This window comes from Chlamydotis macqueenii, chromosome 11 (assembly GCF_036417535.1).
Source record: "Chlamydotis macqueenii isolate bChlMac1 chromosome 11, bChlMac1.mat, whole genome shotgun sequence".
NCBI classification, from domain to species: Eukaryota; Metazoa; Chordata; class Aves; order Otidiformes; family Otididae; genus Chlamydotis; species Chlamydotis macqueenii.
The window spans coordinates 1,558,454-1,585,496 of record NC_141566.1 but is presented as its reverse complement, the minus strand read 5'-3'; the positions used below and the strand labels follow the sequence as shown (position 1 = coordinate 1,585,496).

Sequence of the window (27,043 nt, the reverse complement as noted above, 5' to 3'; positions counted from 1 at the left end):
GAAAAGCAAACCACGGCAGATGCTAACCTCGGCCGGGGAACGGCAGTCGACACGCAAACCGCTCATGGTTCTCATTGCTCCGGCCTGAACGCTAAAATAATCAAGTTATTGCCGCATTTGGGATTGGATGGGAAAATCAATGCAAGGCACGCCGTATTTCCACACTTGTATTTCCCTTTTCTTCATTATCTCATTTGTACATGTAATTCCCTAATTTCCCTTGGCGTGGCAGCTGTTAAAAACACGCCTGGATTTTTAGAAGTAATTCATTAGGGTGACGAGCTCGTGGCGACTGAGATGGGTCGGCCGTTTGCATCACTCCTTCAGCTGCTCCGTCCTGTTCGCTGATGCTTTTTCAGGGTCCGCGTGGTATTTTTTCTTCCCCAGCCTTCAGAAAGCCAGCTGTCCCCTCCGCTGGGAAGAAAAGCTTTGGTTCCTCTGTGAGGCTCACAGGACACGATCCCGGGGAGCGACCTACCTGGGCGCCGGCGCCTGAGCCCCCGGTGCGACAGAGGAGCTTCCCGCCAGCAGACGAGCCAGAAATCCTACAGTAACGCCTGCTTTCCTGTTTTATCCCGGAATCTGGCTTTTAGCCAAGCAGGATGGTCTTAAAAAACGGGGAATCGGGGCTCGTGTGCCAGGCTGGCGTTGAGGATGGGTGATTCCCCTGACGCCAGGGAGGTGTTTCCCCCCATGCCCTCCCCGTAACGCCCATGAACAACAATGAAGGCATGCACAGCTGCCTGGAAGAGAAGAAAGCCTGCTCGGTGAGCGAGGAGAGGTTGAGAAGGCCGAGTTTATGGAAATAACGTGAAAACTGGAACGGAAGCCCTGGCGCAGCATCTTTACAGTCGTGCGGTAAACGACACTGCGTTAATGCAGCCCTGCTGCGCGGCGCGGTCGTATTTTTTTTCTCTTCCGTGACGCTTACTCCAGCTAATCTTCCCTCCAGAGCGCACATACTGTCCTCGAAGCTCTCCAATTAAATCAGCTGTTTTTCCATTGGCTTGGAGTCTCCACTGTCACATGCTGGAGAAGGAGAAGTGACCGTAGCTCTCTGTGGGCCGTGACTCGCGATGTCCCCGTACCCCTCAACGGTGGGTAGATGAACAGGTCAGTTAAACCAGTGCCGCTTCCCAGTGACTGTTGCTTTTTAAGCCCTGGTTTTGCCAGTTTAGATTCACGCCGAGGCAGAGAAGCACGGCAGGGGTCTACATCAATGATGTCAAAACACGTAAGCTGGTGTGGAGGTTTGGGATGGAGCTTCTCAGTGAACGACTGGGAGTGTTCAACGGGAACAGGGCACTCCAGGGCTGCAAAACCTGATTCTGAAACTGAAGGCAACAAGCAGGCTGCACCAGAGGTGGGTCTGTCTTGCCTTCCTCCTGGCTAAGGTCACCCTGAGGGACTCAGCTCCTGGCACCAGCTGAAAGCCGGATTGCCTTGGTGACCCTTCAACGGTGTCAATGGTTCACACCCCAGGTACCTTCAAGAGTGAGATTTGTGCACTGGCCCAGCTCCTGAAGCCCAGGCTGACGCCCGCGTGAGCTGGGACCAGAGCATTACCTCCTCGGGTTATGGCTGTGAAACTTCCAGAGATCAGGCAAACACAGAGCTCTCATTTCCCTGAAAATATTTCCACCAAAAGAGCGTATCAGGCTTTCACCCAGCTGAGAACCACAAAGGATGGAGAGAAGAACCAACCCTTCCTTCTGGGCCATGAGAACGATCCTCATGGATCCCACGGCACGAGGCTTCCTTTCTGCCTGAAGCTAAATTATACATCACAATTACACACCTTGCTTAACGAGGCCACGCACTGTGCTGTGAGCATCCTGCCCAGCCTCTGAATCTCTTGCAGGTCTCTGAGAGCCTTTGTTGAAGGAGGAGGGGAGGAAGACGGCACCCGAGTGGAGGTGGAACCTCACTTTTTCTGCTTTTACTCAAAATCGGCTCACCCCGAGCCGCTTCGAGGCCCTGCGTTGCTCGCGCCTGCACCTGCAGCGATTTCCTGTCCCGACCCCGTGCCGGTGGCCTGCGGGCTTCGCTCGGGTTCTTCTGGCTTCCTGTTTTTCTCTGAAAGCTTTCGTTTTACCAGCAACCTCTTTCCTGCTCTAGGGCTTCTCGCGGCTGAAGTCCCGCAGCCTGTCCCTGGCGAGGCGCGGCTGGTAAAGTCTTTGAACGCTCTTCCTCTCGCCAACGCTTTCTCCCCCGCTGCCCGGACGGGCGACGTGCGCCGCTGTCCACATTTTGGGAAGGTTTCACCGAGATCTTGAAGTCTTTCACGTCGTGTGTAGAGAACGGGGGCCTTTCCGTCACCTTCCTGGGAAGCGTTGTGCTTTCCGCGTTAGCTCGTCGGGGAGCGGTGAGCCCTCTATTGCTTTGGCTTTCAACCATTTTCCTGCGGCTCTTGCTCAAACGCTATCAGAAGAAACTGAGGGAGCTCGAAAGCCACAGCGGCGCGGGTGGCGGGGTCCATGTCCCACCTGCCTCCGGAGGGGAACGCCGGGAGGGAAACCGGGATAATTTGCTGAGGGACTGCGTCCAAAGGGATGCTCTGGTGACAGGATCATTTTAGCAGCAAATTTTTCTCTTTTTTTTTTCTTGGTCACAGCCATGGTAGAGGAAAGTTGAAATCCTTGCGGTCGTGATTTCCAGCTCGTTACTGACTGGAGCTGCTGGAGGCTTCACTTGTTTCAGCTCGGTAAATTTCAACAACAATGACTTTCTCTTAGGAAACATTCAGAGCGTGTTTTCTAAATATTATTATTTTCCTACAGCCTGTATGTTTATTTATCCCTAATTCTTACCCAAATATTTGCGTTAAATGTAACCTTTCGGTTGCTGCTGCTTCGCTTGTCCCCTCACCCCCCGGCTGCCATCTCCTGCCGACAGTGCCAGGTTTGGCGTCCCGTGGGAATACACTTTCGTGGGTCTCAGGCCTGGCTGGGAAGTTGTGTGAGAACTTCCCGTGAAGAATATCAAAAATTTTAAAAATAGCCGTTTAAAAATGAGCAGGACCCTCCGGTGTCCGAGCCCCGTGGTGCTCTGAGCACAGCCAGGACACATCCTCTCAATTTGGTGGCTTTCTCGTGGCACTTTCCTCGTGGGGGCCGTGCTCCTCTTGCAAAACGCCCTGAGACGCGGCGATGGCTTTAAGCTGGATGCTGCCATTCCCTCAGATGAGTTTTCGCCGTGCGCATCGTGGCCTTTCTTGGGCCGTGGAGAAGCACGTTCAGCTACGTAAGCAGAACGAGGGGGAGAAGCAGGGCTTTATTTCCACTTAGACTGTGAAACCAAAAAATGAGCGGCGGGCTGGAGAAGCCGGAGGTGAGCGCACAGGCATTTCCGTGATGGGCTTGCTCGCAGCACGGAGACAGCAGGAAGGGCTCAACCCCAGTAACAGAGACCACACCTGGGCTTCCCTTTCCCTCTGCTTTACCCCTTTCTCCTTTCAGGTTAATTAGCTAATTAGTTAATTAGCTCCCTTGGAGCCAGGGAAGCTCGAAAAAGTGGGACAGCAGGGCTCTTCTTGGGGGTTTAGGAGCTGTTGGGTCTTCATATTGTTCTGCTGAGTCAGCAAGCGTGTGAAACCCCGGAGCACATGGATGCGCTGCGTCAGCGGCTTTGCCTCTGCTGCCGGTGGGTCTGAGCCCCGGGGACCGAGGCGGGGGGCTGGGGAAGGCAAGCCAGCTGTTTTGGGGAAACATCTGCCCTGGCCTGCATGGCTGCAGAAGACAGAGGGGAAGCGGGGATGGGGAAGCAGTGATGGCCCAAGGCCCCTCTTCTCCTGCTGTTTCTCCAAAAATGAATCTTTTATGGGACTGAGGAGGGATTTTTTTTTTTTTGGAGCTAAGTGCTGAAACGGTGTGGGCCAACAAAAATAATCAGGCTTGTGACTGCTAACCTGTTTCGCCTGCCCGTGGACGTGGTCCTATTGCTCAAGACTCTGAGCTGGAACCAAAGAGGACGGGTTTTTTTGAGGAAATGAGGAAAGTTTTATGGTGGCCTTATTGGGCTGGAGGCGCTGGCGTGTCCTGCTCGCTCTGGGCAGGAGTTCGGACCAGCTGATTGTAAAAGGCCCTTCTGGCCTCAAGTCCGCAGCAGTTACTCGTGGCGTCTGCAAGATGACGGAGACGCAATCCGTGCGGCGGTAGCGTGCGCTCCTGGTGTGCCGGGAGCTCGCGTGCGGACGGTCTCTCCAGCCTGTTTGTGTTTCCCAGGAGGCGCTGGGCAGCCTGCGGCAAGGGCGAGCGTTGGCGGGAGGCACGGGCGGCTACCCCGTGCTGCCGTGTTTGGGCATCGCCATGGCTTCGCTTTGGAGCTCACTGGAAAGAGATGTCTTCAACCCGCAGAAGAAGAGGCTGCTGGAAACTGTTCGCGTCTGGAAGACGGGGAAGAAGAAGAAGACGTCCGTTCTCTGTGTTGTGGGTGAGAACCTGGGAGCTGGGTTGAGTCGCAAAGCTGGGGAGGTTTCTTGCAGCTCTGGTCAGAGAGTTCGGTCCTAATTTTGGAAAAGATACAGGAGCAGTTTTTGGAATGCTCTATTTTAAGATTAAGTGAAGGAAACCTTCATCCAAAGATGGGAGCTGTGCTGCATCAGCGTCGTACATCAAGAACTGGCCACGAAAGCACCAGTTCCCACTTCAGCTGGCTGGGCAGAGCTGGGCTCTGCAGGATTGCTCCCTCCACCAGTGTAAGATAATTTTTTTTACCGTGTGCATCAAATCTGTCATTAGAGGTCAGCAACAAGCCGCGCTAAGGCAATGCAGCGTTACAGCCCCATTCCGTCTCTCCATAGTTCCGGTGTGCCCAGCCGCTCCAGGAGCGCGGAGCTATTTGATTAGGATCCAAAGGTGCAAGCGCTTTGGGAAATTTTCCATCTCCTTTGGTCGATGCTTTTCTAGTTGCTCCATCACTCCTGAGAAGCTGTTAGCATAGATTTTTTTTTTAAACAAACTTACAGGGGAGAGACTTTCCTGCCAATGAGCTGCCAGACAGCGTAGTCACCCACAGCAGGGTTAATTTCTGACAGCCTTCGCCGTTTTTTTTTTGACCTTAACGACACGCTTCAACTCCTTCTGTAGTCAATGGAGGGCAGGAGGAATATCTCCAAGGGATGATGTAGCCACCCTATGAGTAGCACCTAAATGACATGAGTTACTCCAGGAACGGTCCATGTCATCTTTCTGGAGATACCGAGATCTAAATTGTAAGAGCCAGAACGATGCACAGTGAGCCCTCCCAGATGAGCCGGAGGTGGTTGTAAGCTAATTGGCACTGGAGTTGATTTTTGATGGGCATGCTAGTGTGGGTGTCAGTCAAACAATGCTTTTGGACCCCACTGTGGGGCCAGCGCTATGGTACGCAACTGTCACAAAGCCTCTCGCACCAGGCCGCCCTGTTCCCGTCACGTTTGGAGCTTGCTGAAATGCTACCTGTGCCTCGCGCAGAGCATGCAGTGGTTTAAAACTCATTGAAATTATCGGGAATCCCTCTGTAGGCTTCAAAGTGCTCTGGATTAGACCCCGGAGAGCAGGTCCCATATGTAAATAATCCATAAAGATTAAAATCAGTAGAAACCCCGTAGCATCTCTCCATACAGCCACGAAGCAAACCAGTGTCCGTGTGTCCGTCTGTACCTGTCCGCTCACACTGAACTGCTGTGTACTGGGCTAACAATAATATTGTGGCTGGTCTTGTTTTTTTTTCCTGTCTCCCATCCTCAGTGGACACCTTTAGGCCAGTGCAGCCGTTTCTGGTGAAGGTCAAGGTAGACCGAGGAGAGCAGTACAAGATAGCCTACAGGTGGCCTTTGGCAGAGCTGAAGCTGGTAGACGGCAAGACTCTCCATCAGGTAGGATGGGCTTTCCTTCTCTGGCAAAGGGTGGAACTGGTCACGGGGGACAGGTGTGAATATGAATCTAGAGACCCATAGCAGGATCCAGGTCCTCTGGAGCTCAGCCCGTACGTTTAGATGTTGTGAAGAGCACCAAGGCGGGGGTGTGTGCGATTTCTAATGCAGGACTGAAGCAGCATGGATGACACTGCTTCTGGGGAAACAAGCACCATTGAAACATTGAAAAGCCCTCTTTCTTCCCTCAAATCTATTTCCTAGAGTACGGTGAGCAGAGGTCCCTCCCTGGATGGTTCCTCCATCCTACATCAGTGCTTTTGGGCTTCTCGTTGCCCTCGTCTCTTCCAGGGAGATGCCTGTGCCCGGGATGCTGAGGCTGGAGTGATTTCCTCCCTCCTGAGCCATCCCACCCTAAGCTGGGAAACGTCAGGCTGGCCAAATACCTGAGCAGGGTGAGCAGTGAGTGGGCCACCGCTGCATGGACACAGCTTCCTTCAAAACCAGACGGCAAACTCCCAATCCTCGGGCAGAGGAGTTCCTGAAGCTCTTTGCCACAGCCCGCAGCATGGGCAGTGAGCACTGCTCTCGCCAGGTCTCCAGCACTTGGGGAACACGTTGTCAGGCCCATCTGCTGACCCACGTTGACAAAGCTTCTTGACAGACGTTTGCACAGGGTATTTAAAGGTTAAATGGGGGCATCTACTGCGAGAAAGATTGCAGAGAGCTGGAGTCGGCATCAGTCTGTGCTTTTAGGGTGACATTAAGGTTTTTGGGAAAAAAAGCACGGACAAGATATTTCCTTTCTGCTGCTGGGGCTGGCAGAGTGTCGTTAAAGTTGTTGTAATTAGGTTTTTTATTAATGTGAATGTTCCAGTGGCTTTGGCAAGGTGCCTGGTTTTTTACCAGCAGAGACATAAATGAGAAACAGAACAGCTTTCCCTTCAACCAGGACAAGAAAAGTACATCTGCAGAGCGTCTCTGAACGGAAAATCACAATTGCAGCTTGCAGGACGTCTTGATCCTGTGGGCAGAACTCAGCTGGTGTCTCATTGTCTTACATTTTCCTGTACACAAGGAAATAGACGCTTTTGTCCTGCTCTCTTCTAGAAGATAAGCCTGGCTCCACCAAGTCTTCTAAACTGCTTTGGCTCCTGAGGAGTTAGGATTAGAAGATGCCTCCAGGATTTTCAGTCCTTCTCCCCTCATTTCGCATCCCAATGAGATAAACCGATCGCACTCTGTCTTAAAGCAGTGGTGTATTTTTTGAACCCCCCTCCTACTGGGAGGCAAATAGAGGACCTGGTGGTCCCAATGGCTGAAGCCTTCTTGCGGCTCTCCCAGCCCATTCTCCTGCCCACGCCGTCCCCGTTTGCCGTTGTGCCGTGGCTGTCCTTTAGGTCAGAGAGCTCTTCTCCTGTGCAGAAGTGTTTTTAGATTGCAGTCACCTCCCCTATCAACCTTCCTTCCGGCAGGCGAAGCAGACCGCCCGCTTCGTCTCCTCTTCTGTGTTGACTCTTCTCTTCCTTTCATCAGGCCTGGAACCCTCTTTCTTGCCTTTTCCAGGCTGAATCCATCTTTCTGGAACGCTGGCAGCCAGAATTGTCCGTATCATTCCTAAAACGGGAGGTATTCACCGGCTGCAGCTGCTGCGCAAGGTCCCCAGGCAGAGGGGAGGCTGCAGCTAGGCCACGTTGACATCTCGCAGGGTCCCACCACGGAGCGTAAACGGCGCGCACCGTAAATTCCTCCCGCAGGCATCACCGCTCCGTGTTGCAGGGGCTGCTGCCGAGCCACCGAAGGAATGTGGGGGCATGAATGTGTTGCTTCAAGGTGTTTGGAAAGCCACCCTTGAAGCGTCATAGGACTGCGTCAATCCTCATAAACTCTATGTCTGTTATGATGATTGGTATCCATAATTATAAGCGTGGCTTCTAAGTTCTCCAGAAGATGAGGCCAGGCTGTGCCGCGGAGCCAACGAGATGGTGCAGGCAGGAGTTTCTTTCCGTGGGATGTTCCTGCTTCAGCAACCTCCCTTATTCTCTCTGCCTGCATGGCAAAAACTAAGTCTCCTGTGGCTGGAGATCCCCCTCCACGAGACCACATCCTTTGCGTGTAGACGTAGAGATATTGACACTTGCATGGATAAAACCAACGTGGGGAAATGCCAAGGGTGCTTTTTTTTTCCCAGTGGATGCTCCTGTTATCCCAGCTGGCGTTCCCCTGCCAGGGAATGGGGCCGCGGGGAGATGCCGGGTGAAGCACGCGTGATACCACAGCGCTTCTGGACTGAGCTTGTGGAAGCCTGTTTCTGGGTTTCCTCTGTGCGTTCCCAGTTCTTGAGCAAAGAGCGGTTTGAGATGTCCGGTTGGATGAGGGGAACATCTGCAGTGGGAGGCAGAGGGGGTGCTGGGCTTACCCCAAATGCTTAACTCCAGTGGATTTGAGCTTTCTCATTCAGCTCATCGTTAGGCTGCAGCGCTTGCTGTCAGGGATGCTGTAGGTGCCAACGCTACGAATAAGTTCGGAAACCCATTAGAGGAAATCGGGGACAGCGGGTCCTTCAAGGGCTGTTAAGCACAGCGCTGCGAGTACAACCTCCGGCTCGGCGAGCTGCTGGATCCCGGGCTGCCGGAGGCTGGCAGGGGATCCTGAAGGCACTATAACCCTGGACTTGCCCTGTGAATGCTGCTTCTCCCCAGCATCTGCCACCGGCCACTGTCAAAATTCATCGGCATTCATCCACCCCTCCAAAACCTGCAGTAAAAGGCGAGGGATTTACATAATCTGCAAAGGCATCAGCGTGCTAGATCAGGACACTGGGGCTGGTCTGACCCACTGTGGGTGTCCTGGTGTCCCCTTTCTAGGGCCAGAATTGCTGTGCATCCTTTTATTTTCAGTGCTTTTGTCACGCCGATGGTTATCTGCCGAGTGCCACGCACATACCTCTCAAATCCCACCCGGGTGCTCTGGGTGTATCTCCCTCCATCCCTCCTTCAGCCTGGGAGTGTTTTTCCTCCCGGTGCACAAGGTGTTTCCACACCATCGGTGCCTGCCATTAAAATGCGCCGCAGACCTGCGCGGGGCGCGTGTGGTGCGGCGAGCAGCATCTAATTGGTGTGCTAATTAACTCCTGACATCTAGGCCAGCCTGGATTTCGACCTGCAGTTCGACAAGGTTTACAAGTGGACCGCCAGCAGCTTTGACGAGAAGAAAAACTTCATCAGATGCTTGTGGAAGCTGAACCACCGCTTCCTCGCCAGCTCTATCACGTTTGTGAACGTCCCCTCCTGTGCAGCAGAAGGTAATTGGTTTCCTTGTCAAGTGCAGAGTGGTTTGGGTTCTTGGTGTCATCGCTATCATCACTTTAGGTGAATAAATTTCAAAGAACGTGGCTGATGGGAGAGTCTGAGGTGGGCAGCAGTGAGAGGGAAGCGGGAGGATCCATGTTTTGTGCATGCACATCTTTCTTTGCTCCAATGCTGTGACCTTATTCCAGCTGACCAGCAGACCGAGACCACTGGACTTGTGTGACGTGGCCTCAGTGGGACCCTTGGGGCTAGTATTAGCAGGACTAATTAACTGACATACCCAGCTGACTTTGGCCATCTCCACATCTCCTCCTGCCCGCGCAGGCAGACAAAGGTCCCAAGAAGACAGGAAGGACACCACAGCGACGGAGAGCCAGGAGGAGCTGAGCGCGTACCAGGAGATGACACCAAAGGAAGCTGCGGACGTGTTGAAGCTGATGGAGGAGTACGAGCCCCTAGTGAACAACTCCATGGCCTTTGCGGAGCAGCTGAACAATCGTCTCCACGTGCTGGATGAGGTAAAGGGGCCTTTAGGCATCGGCTTGAGTGGTGTCTCTCCAACGAACACGGCGACTGACCAGCTCGGGGCAGAGGAAGCCCACTGTCAGTTTTGCAAAGGAGTAGAACAAAATGGCAGCGTGGACCCAGCTGCACGCGGATGTGCAGCTGCGAGGGACTCTAATTTCTGGGGCAGCACAGGGACGGGTAAGGCTCTGACGGTGGATGGGACTGGGGAGCTCCGGGATCTCCTCCGCATCGTGCAGAATGTCTCTGTCCCACGCCGTGTGAATTAGGACCATCATTGCCAAGACCACCAGTGCAGGAGAAATTTGTCTTGAGGTGTTGCCTCTGGCCATTACTGCTAGGTCTACAAGCTGTGCCTCCAGCCACGTCAGCAGCGATCTTGAGCAATCTCACAGCCTTAACCTCGTCTGGAAATGATTTGCAGGAACAGTCCCAAGGGGAAAACATGGTGACGATGCTCACACCACGTGTCTTCTCCTCCCTGTCTGCATGGGGCCGGGTGTCCCCCGGGGAGGGTTAGCCTGCCAGGCGCTGTGGGGCACCGAGAGCTCCCCAGGCTCCGGCCAAATCCACGGCCAGGTCTCCAGCTTGTGGCATGCTCCAGCGTGGCCACCAGCAAGTAGGACATGCAGAAGCATTGGGGATGGGTCCTGCCACGTTGCCAGGAGGGCTATCACAGATACATCCAGAATTCCTGGTATTTCTGGTGTGGTCATTTTTTTTTTTTAACTTGAGCACAAGGACATTTTTTACCCTGGGAAGGGGAGAATAGAGAAAAGCTGGGTAGGAAGGATAAAGGCTGCTGAGTAGGGAGGGAGGGGATGGAGGGGCTGATGAAGAGCAGAAAGGGTGGTCTGACAGACAGGGATGCCTGGGAGAAAAGGAAAGGGCCAACAACGATCCCTACAGAAGGAAAAGCAGCAGCTAGGGAGGAAGAAAAGAGGGGAAAAAAGGAACAGAGCCGGAAGGAGATAAAAAGTAAAAGATAAACGGTAGAAGAAAGGGCAAGGGAGAAGGCACACATTATGTACTGTGTTAGAGTTGCTGTATTTTATTGCATTTCTGCAGAGCAGAACTCGTTTCTTTGAGTGCTGGAGCCAAATGATGAGATTGATGCTTCGAGCTTTTGCCTTATGCTGATATATCTGCTGCTAGGGGTTGGGCAGGTAACTGAGGAGGAAAGGGAAAAAAGATAAGTCAGAGGAAAGATCCTAAAACATAGGAGACACCACAAACCCTAAATCCAGCCTCCCGTAGCTCCAGTATGTGCCGTATTCCCGATTTGTATTTGTGTGGGACTTCCTACACCTGGAAAGGCAGCGGTGGAACCGGAAGCCCAGGCTCCCGCCGGCCGCTCCTGCGTGCCCTGGGCGCGTCGTGCTGGCACTCCGTGACTCCGTGTCCCAGCTGTAAAACGCCCACGAGAGTCACTAATAAATCCCTGTTAGGTTCTTTGGGACGGAAGACGCTGTCGAATACATTATTTCAATGCCTGCTAATGGATAAATGGCACTTACTGCTAATAGAAATTAATTAATGAGTTGTTTCCATTACCAAGGTTTAATCTCCGATATTAACACTGGCACGTCAGACTGGCGCGTGCATATGTTTAAACGTTTTTCCCCACATCCCAGGGATAACACCTTGTCCGGCCATTCTCCGGAGAGCCCTTTCTGCCGGCCGTTGCCCTGCCAATGCCGCCGGTGATGCTTTGCTCCCGGCAAACCCGCGTGGGTCTGTTAAGCCCTAATAAGACGATCTGAAGGCGCGGCGGTGACAGGCTCGCGGGAGATTTATGGCTGTAATTTAGGAACATTTAATAACATGCAAAGCTGCAGATGGAGCCGGTGGCCGGGGTACCCAGCGTGCGGCTGGGAAGCAGCAGCGGGGAATCGGGGCTGTTTGCTCCCTCCCAGGTCCCTCGCGCGCGCAGGGGGGTTGGGTGTGTACTTACTGCGCTTTCAGACGCGTTCCTAATTCGGAGCACAGGTCCCGTCCAAGCCACAGTAACCTGACTCGGCTCCACAAGACTTTGCTTCTCGTCCTTCTGTCGTTTCCCACGAGCGGGGCGTACCGCGGGGTGCAGATGCTTCTGTTGTTCTTCTTCATTTGACGAAAAAGACGTCAGATAACTGAAATATCAGGAAAGGTAGACTTCTTTAAACGCTTCATTAACGGAGAGCAAAATAGCAGCCTGGAGGCCTCGTGCCCCCCAGGCCCGTGTCTATCGATTGTTTTCTTCGCTATCCCGCGCGGTACCCAGGCCCTGGCACCGACACAATTAACGTTTGGAAGCAGTTCGTCTCTAGCAGAGCTTGGCAGCGGCGATTAACACGCCGGTGTATCTCCACCGCCCGGCAGAACAAATGCCTCAGACCTCCCTGGGCAAATTGTGGCTTCGGCTGCCGTACCAAAGACATATACGTGTGCACGTCTCCTGCATGATTTAACGGTTTATTAATTGCACTGCCGGAGCGGCTCAGCCGGGTAACACCTTGGCAGCAGCGGCAACGCCCAGAGCTGTGCCAGACACGCTTGGTGTGGCCATGGTCTGCATAAATGGGTTAGAGCCAGAGAGAAACGGCCGGTGCCTCAGATACGGCGGGATGGACCGGCAGGTCCTCAGGGGACTCCACCAGTTGTGGGGACCGGGGGTTGGAGGCTCCGTGCAGTGTCCACTTGGGACTTTTTGAGTGCACAGAGGGAAAAGCGGGGTGCGGAAGGCAGCAGGGCTTGGCACCCTCTCCAAACCTGCCAAGACGGTGTTCTGCTCACGGTTGGCTTTGCCTGGCGACTCCGCAGTAACCTCTTTGCAGATGGAAGTCCTCTGAGCATGCGCCTTGCTCAAGGAAGGGTTTTGTTCTGCCCTGGCACTTGGGGCTCGAGGATGGTTGCTGATGTAGAGTTTGGCCAAACACAAAGGCAAGACATTGACCTTGTACAGGTAGTGATGAGGGACTGCTGCAATTACAACAGCATCCTGCACGTTGTAATGACGGGGTCTCTCCTTTGGGAGGGTGACGGTCAGGATATTTGACTCCCTGCTGCAGTGCTGAAGCCCTCTCTTTCTCCATTTTGCAGGCCAACCTTAGAGCCATTATCTCTTCTGAGAAGCAGGTGACACAGCTGATGAGCTCCATTGATGAGGCCCTGGCAGAGGTGACCAGAGTGGAGGAGACCTTGCAGATCTACGACGAGTTGCTGGGAAGCGTGAAGCAGCAGATGGACCACATCCACCAGGAAAACTCCTTGCTACATCGTATCGTTTCCAACAAGACAAGGCTGATGGACGAGATCCTCTTCCTCACGGTACGTGGGTTTGCAAAGACGTAACTCTTCAGCTTGTTGAATCTGTTAGAAAAATCTTTCCGTGAGCCTCAAACACCCTTGAAGGTAACTTAACTGTTAAGTCCGTGTCCGCCGCCAGCTGTGGGCTTTGTACACCTCGGTCTGTCTCAGCATCTGCTGTGGAGCAAGGAGCTTTCCTCTACTGTACCCCACAGCCGCAGAGATGCCGGCGCAGGGGACGGCACAGCTGGTGGAAAGACGCTTGATGAGCTCTGGGAATACGGGAAAGCAAATTATTTATGAAGATAACACACCAGCACTTGGCTGTTCCAGGGCAGCAGCCTTCCGGGTGGGATGAGAAGGGACGAGACGCTGGACACGCTCGTACCTGTTCTTTTCTGGCTTTGTTTTCAGACCCACCTCGACCTCAGCAGGGACCACTGTGACGCCTTGAGCCGGGCGGACCTTTCCAGCCCCAGCGGAGTGAAAGCCTGCGTTGCTGCGGCAGAGGCTTTGTCTGCCTGCATGAACATCCAGATACAGCCCGGTGAGTGGAGAGCCAGGGACTTCTGTCTGCAGACAGCAGCACCATTCCGTGATCTCCAGCCTCTGCAGCCACCCGCCACTGCAGAAGCCGGAGGGGCTCTTCCCAGGAATTAGCTCACACGTTTGCTGTGCAAAATAGAAAAGAAATAGAAGGCAGGAATGGGAACAGGCATCCCGGAGAGTCGGTGGATGCCCCATCCCTGGAAACATTCCAGGCCAGGTTGGCCGGGGCTCTGAGCAACCTGATCCGGTTGGAGATGTTCCTGCTCCTGGCAGGGGGGTTGGACTGGGTGGGCTTTGAAGTGTTTACCCCAGAATTTACTCCTTGAAGACCTGTCTCCTTTGCTGGTGTGCTGAGCTATGTTGGTCTGCAGCCATGACAGCTCATGCTGCTCCGTACCGCAATATTCTCTCTTTTTTTTTTTTTTCCTCAAGGTTACCGGAAGCTGCAGTCTGTGGCCGAGCAGCTGATCATGTTTGAAACACTCAAGCAGAACTTTGAAAACTCTCTCATCAGTCACATCACGAGCATCTTCGAGCTGCAGGTGGGCTTCGCTCTTCACGCGGCAGCTCAAAATCTGGGGAGACTTGAATATTCTGGTAAAACAGCACCGGGGGTGCAGGGGATGCCACCGCAAGAGGATTCTCCATAAGTGTCTCCTCAAAGAGGTCTTCTCACATCCCCCCACCCTGCCATTGCCCCCCAGCCCCCTGGTTGGTTTTGCAGCCACGCAGAAGAAATCCAGCACAATTCTGTGTCTATCAGGCTGCCAGGTTCCCTCCCATGACGGTCATTGATCCTCTGGTTGTGTTAAAAAGTGCTTAGGCCTGCAGATTTTTGTTTTCGATTGTCTTGTTTCACTCTGAGGGTGACGGTGGCTGTTTGTTTGTTTGTAACATAAAATCCCAGGATAAATGCCAATCCCTTGATCCCTTAACATTTTCAAGTGCTCATCTTGCGATTTAAAAGATACGGTGGACAATACCTCTGTGGGCAGAAATTGGAAAGGAAAACGTTACTTTTCCAGATTTCATTTTATGAAGTGAAAAGGAGCGACTCCCAGATCTTTAGCGTTATTTCCTTAAATCTTTAGCATTTACTTTCAAGCCTTGCCTCTGGGAAGGAACGTAACTGGCAGGGAACGGGGAGGGAACTGTGGGACCTCCATCCTTGGAGATTTTCACACCTTGACTGGACGCATCCCTGAGCAAGCTGCTCCCCTGGACCTGCTCTGAACCTTCCCATGTCCCATCCCACCTCCACGGCTCCGAGTCTGTGGGTACGGTGTCCCAGCACTGCCAGACGGGCTGCATCAACTGCGCAGCATCCTTCCCTCCATTGTATCCCAGCCCTGTGAGGAACGCCCACATTCCAGTGCCTGGAGGAACAGTTTCCAGCGTGCTCCTGAACAACGAGCTTTTCTTCTCTGTCTTCTCCTGACCACTGTACTCAGCTGGAGCACCCAGAGCAATTACAAAGCAGTTATTTTACAGAGCTTTTCAAGGCTATGGTTTGTTTGACTGACTCTGCCGTTTCTGTTGCTTTAGGGTAACGCTCAGGTCCCTGCTCTTGCTCAGCCCTTCAACAAGCTCTCTGCACCAAGCCATCGACTCCACCACGAGGAACTGGTGCCCTACACCCCACTCATGGCCTGGTTGAGGAACGCCAGCCCAGTTCTGTTCTGTGATCTCCTCAAGGTAAGGCCGAAATCCTGAACAAATATTGCAAACCGTCCACCAGGAATGGATTAGTTGAATGGGTTAATTTGTGAGGAGAGCCTCAGATCACCAAACCCACGCTGCCCACAAACTTCCAGCACTTGGCCCTGCTAGGAGAACGTCTGGCCAACCTGGCCACATGGCATTGGACCAGTGTGCCTGGCAGAACGCAGTCTGGGACACGCTGGCAGACTGTGTGCTGAAGGAAAAGGTTTGAAATGCTAAAAATTGGGGTTTTCTGGCTTTCATCTGACCATTTTGCTACTGTATGAGAGAGATAAACATTAAATGAATGTGGTTGATCTTGTATTTTATGCAACACTGCCTTATTTAAAGGGTTCTACGGGACAGGCATCTTAAAGTCCTTGGCTTCTTCTGTTAATTGGGACATTAAGTAACTGAGACAGTTCTTTTTATATCACTGAGGCTTGCTTTCCAATCTTCATGCTGGCTTTTGCCTTTCCAAAGGTCTTACGCACCAAAACCAACAGGTTTGTTTCAGCTGCCATCTTCTGACTTCTGTTTTAAGCCATGAAACGGGCACTGTCCATGAGATACACTGGGAATTTCTGCGTCTGTCTTGTCTTTCCAGGTCTATGCCCAGAACCTCAGCCGACTTTATGACCGGGAAATCAAAGCCCTTTTTGAACAAGCCAAAGTCATCTTGTTAGGAAGAAGAAAAGGAAGTGAGTGATTTGCAAAATGACTTTTGTGCTGCTGAGCAGTGATTTATTTGCAAGTAGGGAATACAGCAATCATAGAATGGTTTGGGTTGGAAGGGACCTTAAAAACCAACCAGTTCCAAGCCCTGGGCAGGGACACCTTGCACCAGACCAGGTCGCTCACAGCCCCGTCCAACCCGGCCTTGAATGCTTCCAGGGATGGGGCAGCCAGAGCTTCTCTGGGCAGTCACTCTCTCACAGGTGTCCTCCCCAGATTTTGTGCCAGGAATTTAGTTTCTCCTCCATGAGCCAACAGCAGGTGACAACACCAACTCTGCTTTACACCAGGCCGTGTTTGTGCAAGCCTTGGCTCTGTCTGTTGTCCAGTTTTGTTTAGCTGCTTCTCAGAGCAGTGGGTTTTGCGTGCCTTCCCTTTGCTGGACTCACAAGTGATGCACAGGTGGCTGAGATCATATCCTGGGGACCCATAAGAGAGGGGGACATGGGACTGGTCCATCTTTCCTGCAAGCAGAGCTGGTCACAGCCTCCTCAGAGGCTCTTTTCCCTGCAAAGAGACGGCACCAAGCCTGTCCCTGAGGACACGAGTGTATTCATAGCAATATTTGTGAGAGCAGGATGACTTCATAAGCGAGCTGGCTGTGTTGTCCCAAGGTGATCATTTCAACCAAAATCGCTGCATCTGACTCAAAATATTCCAGTCAGGTGTTTCTGAAGATAAAAAGAGAAACTGATCTGTCTCCTCAGGAAGTTTGATTGCACACAAGTCACTTTTTCCTCCAGCAAAACAAAGCACTGTGATGGAAAGTTCCATGTCAGCTTGGCCCTGCTTGAATGTCAAAACCCTCTTTGTGTGGTGTGTTTAGTCTATCAGCGGACTAGCTCGGCTTCTTCCAGCTCTGCACCTACTCCATCACTTCTGTCCAGACCCCAGAGCCAAAGGACAAAGCCCGGGGAAGGAAACGGGGCCGGTGGCTGAAGGATGCTGGCGAAGGGCTCTGCCTCCCTGCGGCTGCTGTGCCCCATGGCAGCAACCGTACCAGTAGACCATGTCCAGCTGACAAAACTGCCCTGGTATTTGCCCATCTTTTGTCTTCTGGGGTGAAATCCACGCCATTCTCCTGGGGCACAAGGGACTGGTAGGGAGCCTAGGCCATGGGCAGCTGGAAGGAGCCACCCTGAGTGTCACCAGGCTGCAGGATCAAACTGTCACACATGATTTCCACTCCTGTAGCCCTCCAGGGCCCTTTCCCTCTGTTTGGGACTTGACCATAAAGGGAAAAGCCAATATCTGTCAATTACAGTCCAGCCTGGGCCAACAGCAGCAGACCGCAACACCCAGATGTCAGCAGCCACGCCCAAAGAGAGGGGCGCAGGAGCACTTCTCAACTCCTGTTTTTGGGTCTGCATCGCAGCCGTATCTCAACGTACCCACCACCCCTGCCAGCTCCTCCCTGCCCAGTGCCAGTTCCACGGGAAGGACCCTCACCCACACGTACCAGGAAAACTAGGGACCTCAAGGCCACAGGACCAAACCAGGATGGGAACGCTGGAGGGGTACAGGTTCCTGCGACAGAGCACGAGTCCTGAAAAGAAAGAAGGAAAAATTTCACCTAAATAGTCTTTCCATTGGAAAGAAGAGGGGAAAAGGAAAAACAGCTGGCCTTTTCCTCCCCGCTACTTATAATTTGCAAAAATTTGTCCCCTTTGAAGGAAGAAAGAGACAGTAGAAGCTCAGATACTAATCTTTTTAATTAAAAAGTTCCTTTTGGAAGTTTTGCTAGACATGGAGAAAGCTAACACCTGCAGGAAATATTTTTATAGTCACCAGAAAGTTATTTTTCCATGCCAGGATGATTTGCCAAACGATGGAGCAGAGAAAGAGAAAAATGGGGATCAAAGTGTCCCTGCTAGTTCCAGCAGAAAAAGTAGTGCTGGAACTACTCTTATTAAAAGGGTAAAAAGTGATTAAAAGGGTAAAAAAAATAAAGTTGTGTAGGGAAAGCCTCTCCTTGTAATTTAAAAACAAGGTAACAGGCAATTAAATCAAAGGGACATGCTGAAGTGTGGCCATGGCAAATTATTGTGTGTTCCACCGTTAACTCGTGTAGTTGCTGCTGCGAGCTGATGCTGGAGGACTCAGGAAAGCCTAGAGCAAGGAGATAGCAGGCAAATAAAGTGAGGCAGTAACAATAATCCCAGGATAATACAGATACAGACTCCCTGAAAAAGGATGACACTTCATGAGAAGATGCAGTGCCTGGAGAAAGCTCTCCCCGGGACGGCTGTCAGAGCAAATCCACACCAGGACAGCGCATCGGGACCCCCCAGTTCATGGGGCTCCAAGTCCCACTTGCCTTTGCCATCCCTGTGCTGCCACACCGCCGGAGCTTTGTCCTCAGGGATGTCCAGCACCACCCACTCTGCTTGGAAGAGAGAAACACACTTTCTCACTTAAAAATAGGAATTCCTGAGAAGAGACAATGAACACACTGGCAGCAAGCCCGGGGAATTAGCGGTGGGCAAACGAACTCCGATCCGTGGTTTGTAAGACAAAAGCACCTGCTTGTTGCTGGTGTTGCTCCCGTGGCCGGGATGGGATGAGCTGAGCTTTGCCTGTGCTGGCACCGGGCTTCACTCCCTGGGGCGAGCAGAGGTCTGGGAGAGGTTGGAAGGCTGAGGATGCTCAGCCAATCATTAAAGGTGAATAATACTGGGAATTTTTTTTTTAAGTTGTATCCAGGGAGCTTCTGCCAGCTGCAGAAACTCACCTTCCCTTGGGCTTGTGGTGCTTCCAACAAAAATTCACCCACTGCCCCTAGAGACCCTGTGGACAAAGCAGGAAGCAGAGCATCACCCCTCTTTGGCTCAGCATCACCCCAGAACTGCATGCAGGTGTCCTTCTGCAGAAGGAGCTTGGCAGCAGCAGACAAAGCGAGCACAGCCTCTGCCAGGGACCGTCAGAGGCTCCTGCTGGAATATTTTCCGCAAAGTCAGTCAATCACTGGCTGTTTTGCAGGGAAGGTTTGGCTTTGATGAAGTTCTGCGGGAGCCTCATCCAAGGTCTTTCCTGACGTTTCACCGGCTCAGCCGCTCCTCGGGGTGAGCCGCTGCGCAGATGGAAGCCCAGGATGCCGGAGAGCATCCCTCATCCCTGCTGCAGCATCCCAGGCTGGCTCTCTCTCTCTCCGTGCCTCTTTCTCTCTACCGATTACCCTGGCAGAGAATTTTTAGGGTTGATTCCCTGCTCCCATAAAGGATTACTTCTGTCGATCTCTTCTAAAAGTACCACCTGACGATTTATTGCCTTGTCCCAGTATTATGAGAGAGTACAGAAAGCAAACCCCAAGCTGTTTATAATTAATTGTGAGCCAATTAAGTCTTTTCTCCTCATTTTCCCATTCCCTTTTCCACATTAAGATTTACAAGCTTGTAAAATTCTTTCCTGTTCGCTGCAGGGAGGTATTTTTTCCTGGTTTTGCCACTTCCCAGTCAGTGAAATTCTCATTGCCCATTGCATGAGGGTAGGAAAAAAAAAGATTGAGGCAGCTTATTTTTCCTCTGTGGTTTTAGCCTGGCTGAGGTCACAAGCAGGGCTGTCTGTCATCTCTCAGCCCTGCTCAGCATGTGGGGCATCCAACAAATCCTCTCCAAAGGTAAAAGCCCTGCAGGCAGTGGCTCCAGTAAGGAGATTTCAGATGCTGTGAGAAATGCAGAGCTGGCCCGACTCACCTGGGCCCCTGGAGTCGGTGGAGTCATACCAATTTTCAGAATTAATTAGAAAATAATAAAATGTTTCTCCACTCATTTCTTGCAGTGAGTATAATAGCATTTTTTTTTAATGCACACTTCAAATAATTTTTTTCAACTTTTCCACTTAATCCAGGCACCCAGTGGAAAGAGTGTGGTTAAAAGCTGCTGATGTTTGAAAAGTATATTAACCCAGGTGAATATTTATAAACTTTAAAGGACAGTTTTAAAAAATCCAGCCCTTCCCCCTGCCTGGATGTTATTTTATGGCAGTTTACCATCAAAACTAAGCAACAAACATTTTCCCTGAAACACTGGCAGGCATTTCTGCCACTTTATGCTCTTGCCACCTAGGATTTTTCACTCCCCGGTCCTCGAGAGTTAGTGTTAAGCACTAAATAGCAAAGGCATAAGCATCACAGGGATTTTTTTTTTTAAAAAAAAAAAGTAATGAAAGAGAGAAGCAGGTGAGAAGGCAGATTAGAAAAAGTGAGCAAAACCTGCATCCCCCGTACATGTGAACCTGAGAGGAAAAGGCCAATTCACACATAAGAGCAGACACAGAGACATTGAAATTTGTTAAAGTGAAGTCAAAGGAGCTGGAGAGGCCAAGAGGGATGGAGATGTCTGACCACCTACCAACACACTGCACAGGTCTTCAGGAAAGCTTGGAGAAGCCGGTGGCAATGGGGAGCTGGCAGCAGACTCGATGGAGCCTCTCTGGGAGCAGAGAAGGCCAGGAGGATGCACCGGACAAAGGCAACGTCATTGAGGTGAGGAGCTGAGGTTTCCTAAAGGTTCCACATGTCCCATGTGTCCACAACCCATCCCATGGTCCTTTCTCTGGTGCTGTGTTCCTGGAGCAGAAGCAGGGATGTTCAGCACTGCCAACCTGGGCTAGGTGGCACTTCAGGTGGACATGGACATCTTCTCCCATCTCCTCAGCATGTGCTAGAAGGGTTTTCTAACACGCCCAATGGTCTCTAAGCAGATATTGGAGCAGGTGCTGCGAGAGCTGCAACCCCTCTGCACCATGGAGCAGCAGTTCGTTGAGGAATTCTTCCAGCTGAGCCAGGACCCTGCAGACCCACAGGTGCTGGAGGTGAGTGTGGGGACTATGTCCTCCCCAGTCACACTAGCCAGTCCTCACCCCAGCCTGATACAAGCCTTGGCAGGGACAGTAGGGTGGCTGCTTACCTCTGTCAGATACCCGAGCTCTTGTCCTCTGGGAAATAGTGGTGTCAGCAGTGGGGAAGGTTAAGACCTCCTGGTGACAGAGGAGAATTTAAACTTAATTGATAGCTTCAAGCAAAAGCATTAAATACAGCACCCCAAAATGAGGCAGAAGAAGTGAACCCCAAATCTCAAGTTTTCCTCTCTGAGGAAGGGCGGACATCATAATTTCCATCCTGTTCTTTCTTTCAGGCATCTGCCGCTAAGGGAGGAGAGAGCATGGCATCTCCAGAGGACCCTCCTTGCACCAAGCCCTGGAGCCAGTACGTGGGTGATGAGATACAGCTCTGCCCAGGGCATGGGATGGAGTGTCCTACAGGAACTGCCCAAGGAACTGATGGAGGGATTTCCTTCCTCCCCCCTCCCCCCCAACCATCTTGAGGTCAACTAAGTGGTCTCAGGTTTGCATCCTGGATGGCAAAAAAACCCAAACAAACAAAACCCTCCCCGCCCAAAACCAGGAGGCATCGTAGCTGGCCATGCAGGGGGGCTAAGGAAAGCCTACCAGTTCTACCTCTGCCCAGCACAGTGACTCTGCTTCAGGGTGGACCAGAAAGCTGGATTTGTGTTTCATGGAAAACCCTATGTTTTGACCCTTTTTCTTTCCTTATTAGCAATGTCAAAGTGAAAATTACTATGGAACAGAAATCTTACCAAAAAAGTCAGCATAAAAACACAGAAATTGTGTTTGGCTGGCAAAACAGGACGTTAACATCCTCCCACAAACAGAGATGGTGAAGAGCTGAAGGATGACCCAAGCATGAGCAGGCTCTATTGCGATACAGAAGGCTTTGGCTCTTCCTTTAGCTTTGCCCTTGCCTCCACAGCTGGCCAGAGGGCCAGTGCCCCTTCCCATTTAATTCCTTACTTTTTTTTTCTCCAAAAGACTAGCAGAACCTACAATCCAGCTGCTGAGTGAGATCTTCAGTTGCCTGGAACCAGAGCTGAAAGCATTTCTAGAAGTCTGCAATAAGGTCCACCCATTCAGCTGCTTGCAGGTCCTGGTTACTTTGAGTGACTCCGTCTTCAAGATGTGGGGGTCTTCATCAGCTCTCCCCTCGTCCTTCCTCAACACTGTCCTGGGCAACATGCTGCTCCTGGCCAAGAGCAGCTTCAACAAATGCATTGTGAGTGTCAGTAGGAGTAAGCCCAAGTAGACCTGAACGATGTTTGACCTCCTCCATAACCTTCCAATATTGTTTTCATTGAAAGCAGCACAGGTTTAGACCAGCAGAGATCTGGCTCTTTGGTTTTGGGAGGACTGGACCCTCACTGCATCAACAATTGTCTGTGTGAGGGAGGTGGGACACAAACAGCAGGACATGTCCCAAGACCAGGCAGCAGGGAGGGCAGGGTGGGGAGGTCCAAAGCCCATCAGAATCAGCCAAGGAACCTCATCCTGAGTCCACTGAGGTCAAGTGAAGCCAGATGTTGACATCAACTGTGTTTGTCGTCTCCAGCCTCAAACAAGGAAGCTCACACAGATATTGTGAACTGAGACAGTGGTACCCACAACCAGTTACTTCGCTTGTTTTCTGGCTTATGCCTTAGTGCGCCTTAAGACAAGGCTGGGGCCAGCCAGATCTAAGAGTACCGTATCTTGTCTGTTGTTGCCAGGGGACCTTGTGCAAAGAGATTGAGGAGGTGAAGGTGCCCAGCAAGATGAAAGGCGGGATCCTGCCCTCCGTGAGCCGCTTTGAGGAGTTTGTGAACTTCTCAGAGGAGGTCTTCAGGACAGCTCGGCGGAGAGGGGAGCTGGACAAAGCACATCTCAGGCTGGCTGGCAGTGTCTTCAGCAGCAGTGAGTACAAAGGCTGGTGGCTGGCAGCATCAGTTAGGCAAATCAGTCTTGCTCTTCACTGAGCAAGAGCCTGGGAGCATCAAATTTGGAGAGTATGGGATACCCGGTCCGCAGTGTCTGCCACACCAGGATGGCCCCAGCTGGGACAGGGCTGAGACGTTTCTTGGGAGCAGCAAGAGCCAAAGAGCAACTTCACCCCAAAACACAAAGGTGTATTGGTAGGGAGAGAGTAGTTGGGAGAGCACAGCGGGTGGTTTCCAGTAGGTCTTTGTGTTAAAGAGCTGAACAACCTGTGATGATGCTTACCTCAGCTCTTGGTTAAACTCTCCACTGGTGACCAAAGCCTGACAGCATCTGCATTCTCATTTCCCTCCTGATCCAGCATGCAGGGTGTTCTCTCCACACCTGATTTGTTCCTCTCTTTTAAGTCAATAGTCTGTCCTCAGCAAGCCTGAAGGTGAACACGGATATGGTCATGATGGAAAATTTCCACCACGTTCACTGCTTCCTGTGCCAAAAGAAGATCCAGTGCCTGGAGGGCACAAAGAAAGAAGCCAAGCAGAGGTGTAGCGAGCACATGGAGAAATACATCACCCAGTACCTGGGGCAGCCCCTGGAGAAGCTCAATGTGAGTACAGGACAAACAGACCCTTGCCTGGGTCTCAAAGGGCAACCACACTTTGTAATTTTGTGAATTAACAGGTGTTTAAATCACCCCTCCACAAATCCAGTCTGGGATTACACTAGTGTGTTGCCACTCCCCTGCCCTGCTCAGACCCCACTCTGGGTTGCGTGCCTGCGCCTGGCAGATGCTGGGTTTTGATTTTTACGGCTGCCTGGACTAATAAGTCCAAGACAGCTTCATGCTTCCCAGGCAGCTGCTTTGTGAACTGAGCTGGGAGCATCTGGCTTCACTAACTCAAACCGGCATCCCCCTTCCTCCCAGAGACGATGGCTGCTCCTGAGACCTCTCCTCACTCTACTCCTTCTCTCTGGCCTAAAATGCCTCACAGATGGAGATCAGCTTGAATTATTTATAGGGCATGTTACTTTCAATTTGTTTCCAGTCTCTGCTGATGAGCATCTCGTAGGTTTGACTGGAAGATCAGCTCAGTGTCTCATGCAGCCCTGCTATGTTAGTGGCTTCAAATCCTTCGTCTGTGAGGGAAAACTAGAATTTCATTGCTCACAACAAAGCAAAACAAGTTACACACGAGTACTTGGCTTGCACTCTGCTCAGGGATTCCCAGAGTCCTTCTCCAGCAGACCACATAGCTCTTCAGGTTTCAGCACCATTCACTAACATCAAGAGAAGTTGCAGAGGGGTCTAAATAATGCAGGAGCCCATCTCTTCTTTTAAAGACAGCTGATACACTTAGGAACATCTTTCCCTCTGAAAATGCTTAGGATTTAGGGTATTTCTCCACAGCCAAACCACAGTGGAAGAGACAGCAAACAGATTATTGGGCTGTATGAAGAGGAGGGCAGACAGCAGGTTGAAAGAAGTGGTTGTTCCCTTTTTCAGCCTTCATTAGACCAGATGTGGAACACCATGTCCAGCTGTGGAAGAGCTAGATATGGATGTCACTTCCCCCTCTGAGAAGAGGTGTTGCTGAACCAGGGCAAGGCCACTGAAAGGCCACCAGCATGGTGAGGAGGGGCTGAAGGAGCTGGATTTGGTCAGCCCAGAGAAGAAAATTTCAGGGGTACTTAGGAATCACTTTCCCTAGAAGATTACTGAGGTGCACAGCAGGATGATGAGAGACAAGTCAGAAAACCTAAAAAAGAAAGTTCCAGCTGGATAGAAGGAAAATATTACTATAAGGATAATAAAGCATTGAAACAGTTTGTCCAGAGAGGTTGCACAGTCTCTATCCTTGAAGGTTTTCAAGACCTACCTTCAGAAATGCCTCAAGTACCCTCATTTGAATTCAATGTTGAAGCTGCTTTGAGCAGGAGGTTGAACCAGAGACCTTCCAGCCAGACTGATTCCATGTCTGAAAAACTCATGTACAAAAAAAAATATGTATTTGTCAGCACTGAGCTTTCTGTGGAGCTAAGCTGCTCCTGGTACTTTAACGAAAGCCAGCTGGGGTCTGTGTCTTTTGGGGTTGGCATTGCCCTGGGCTCTTCAGCAATGGCCATGCTTGCAGTGCTCCTTCTGAAACCCCTCCCTACAGAACAGCCTTTCCTGCTTTCATGCAACAGCCTGAACTGAGAAAACTTAAGTTTCGCTTTATGCTTCTGCAGATTCTGAGATCCCCCAACCCACCTCCAGCTCACCATGAAACACCAAGGAACATGAGTGATTTTCCCAGCAGGCCCATTGCTCCATGGTGCTGCAACCCTTAGAGATGCTGCCTGCTGAGCAGGGAGGGAAGAGAACTGATGAAATTCCCTTTCCTGGAGGACAAACAATCTCCAATACTTCATTTCCACTTAATTGGAGATGGGAAGGGAGCTGAAGGAAGTGGCCAGGTTTCAGCCCTGATGCAGGAGTCCACCTTAGGGCTGCTCTTCAGCAAATGTCTCCTTGCCTTTCCAGACCTTCTTTGAAGGGGTCAAAGCCCGCCTGGCTCAAGGGGTGAAAGAAGAGGAGGTCAGCTTCCAGCTGGCCTACAGCAAGCAAGAGCTGAGAAAGGTGATTGAGAAATACCCTGGCAAGGAAGTAAAGAGAGCCCTTGAGACCCTCTACAGGAAAATCCACAAGTATCTCTCCCCAGAGGAAAACCTTTTGCCGGTAATGGGAGCATGGTGTGGGTGTAAGGGCACAATGTTCTCCAGGGTTCAGGACTGCAAAGCATGTATCGCGGTCACGGGCTGATGGTAGGAGCCAACAGTCTGTTTTTCCCCAGGTGGTGTGGCATGCTATGGAGCAGGAGTTCCTACATCAGTACCAAGAGTTTGAGGACCTGATCCAACGCTGCTACGTGGGGTCAGGGATCACCATGGACTTTACCATGGAGGACTTGCTGAGCTACTTCAACTCCATCACTCGGTCCAACCTGTAGAGGCAACCCTCTCTGGAAGTCTGCTGGGAGCAGCTCAGGAACCCTTGTCCACAGCTATGCCTTTAAGCAGCTGACCTCCAAACCCTTCCTAAATTCAATATACAGGGGTCTCATTCTGACCTTAGTGCCAGAACACCTGACTTATTGGTCTTAAGCTAGCTCTCCCTTGGGGAAGTGGAGTTCTCAGACCCAAACCACAGCTTCCCTGCTCCAAGAAACCACTATGCAGCCAGTAAAAAACTGACCCAAACCTCAGATTTCCATCAAAGTGAGTGCTGGTGCTGTGCCTCTTCAGCAGAGCACGTCCCAGCACAGCTGAACAGCGAGAGGCATCTTCACCCCAGGAACTCTCTTTATCTGGTCACAGGTTTCACAGTGAACCTGTGCTAGAACAAGAGGGTTCCAACACACTGAGACACCTGGGTGGGTGCAGGTCTTCAGTAGAGACAAAGTGCAACGTATTAAACAAAAAGCAATAAAACTTAGTATAAGAAACTATTTACTCACATGGAAACTGCAGCAGAGCAAGTGCTATAGCTGTAGAGGAGCCAAACTGGTTTCTCAGGGAGTTGCCTGTTCTTACCTCATTTTCCCATGAAGCATCCTCCAACAACATCACAACTCACTAGCGTATTTTTGTTGTTGAAAACATGGCCTCTGTATCTTCTGATGATAATCACAGGGCTAACATGCTGTCCATTATTACCTTCTTTTTAAAAAATTGAAGATCCTGAACTCTTTGCTGCATAACAGCCAGGTCCATAGCAATGACACAGGGTCACCTCAAGGATGAGAACATCAGTCTATAAGCTAAACTCCAGAGCAGCAGGGTCACTGACCAGGTAGAGGCACATCTGAGGACAGGCTAGGGACCAGCACCCCTACACCAACCCTCAGACATGGACTGAAGGCCCTGAGAAGAGCTTAAATATGCTTCAGGGCCCGTGGGTGTGGGTGGAAGCTCCCAGGTGAGGATGGTCAGGGCTATTAAGGCCAAAGAATGGCCTCAGAGCCCTGTCAGGAGTCAATGGTCCTGCTACTAACACCTGTGGGAACCACTTTGGGAGTTTTTGTAAAGAGAAGATATTAGGATGTTTCACAAGAAAATTTTTCCCACTCCCAAGTGGCAGCTTGGGAGATCCACCTGCCACTTGTTCCTCTGTCTGCCAGCCGCACTGTGTAGCTTTTTTGGGAAAAAAACCCAAAAGATGTACAAAAAGGATACAGGCACTGCACTCTCTCCCACAGCTACCCACAGATGTCCTTTCCCTTGACCTGAAGCAAAAAAAAACCCAACCCTTTTCAGGTGTTCCCATGTATCAGAA

The 27,043-nt window shown here is 51.4% G+C and overlaps 1 protein-coding gene across 1 annotated transcript; it reads left to right on the top strand.

Annotated features, from left to right (window-relative positions):
* Window positions 1–4,307: 4,307 nt before the first annotated feature.
* On the top strand, window positions 4,308–25,850 carry LOC104487085 (exocyst complex component 1). The gene is made up of 17 exons (XM_010129950.2): window positions 4,308–4,431; window positions 5,730–5,857; window positions 8,999–9,158; window positions 9,490–9,683; window positions 12,772–12,999; window positions 13,393–13,525; window positions 13,960–14,069; window positions 15,073–15,222; window positions 15,836–15,929; window positions 20,328–20,446; window positions 20,665–20,775; window positions 21,099–21,169; window positions 21,793–22,033; window positions 22,524–22,707; window positions 23,136–23,335; window positions 25,253–25,447; window positions 25,563–25,850. The coding sequence occupies exons 1-17, from the start codon at window positions 4,308–4,310 to the stop codon at window positions 25,716–25,718; spliced, it is 2,598 nt and encodes an 865-aa protein (XP_010128252.2). The 3' UTR covers window positions 25,719–25,850.
* Window positions 25,851–27,043: the final 1,193 nt, after the last annotated feature.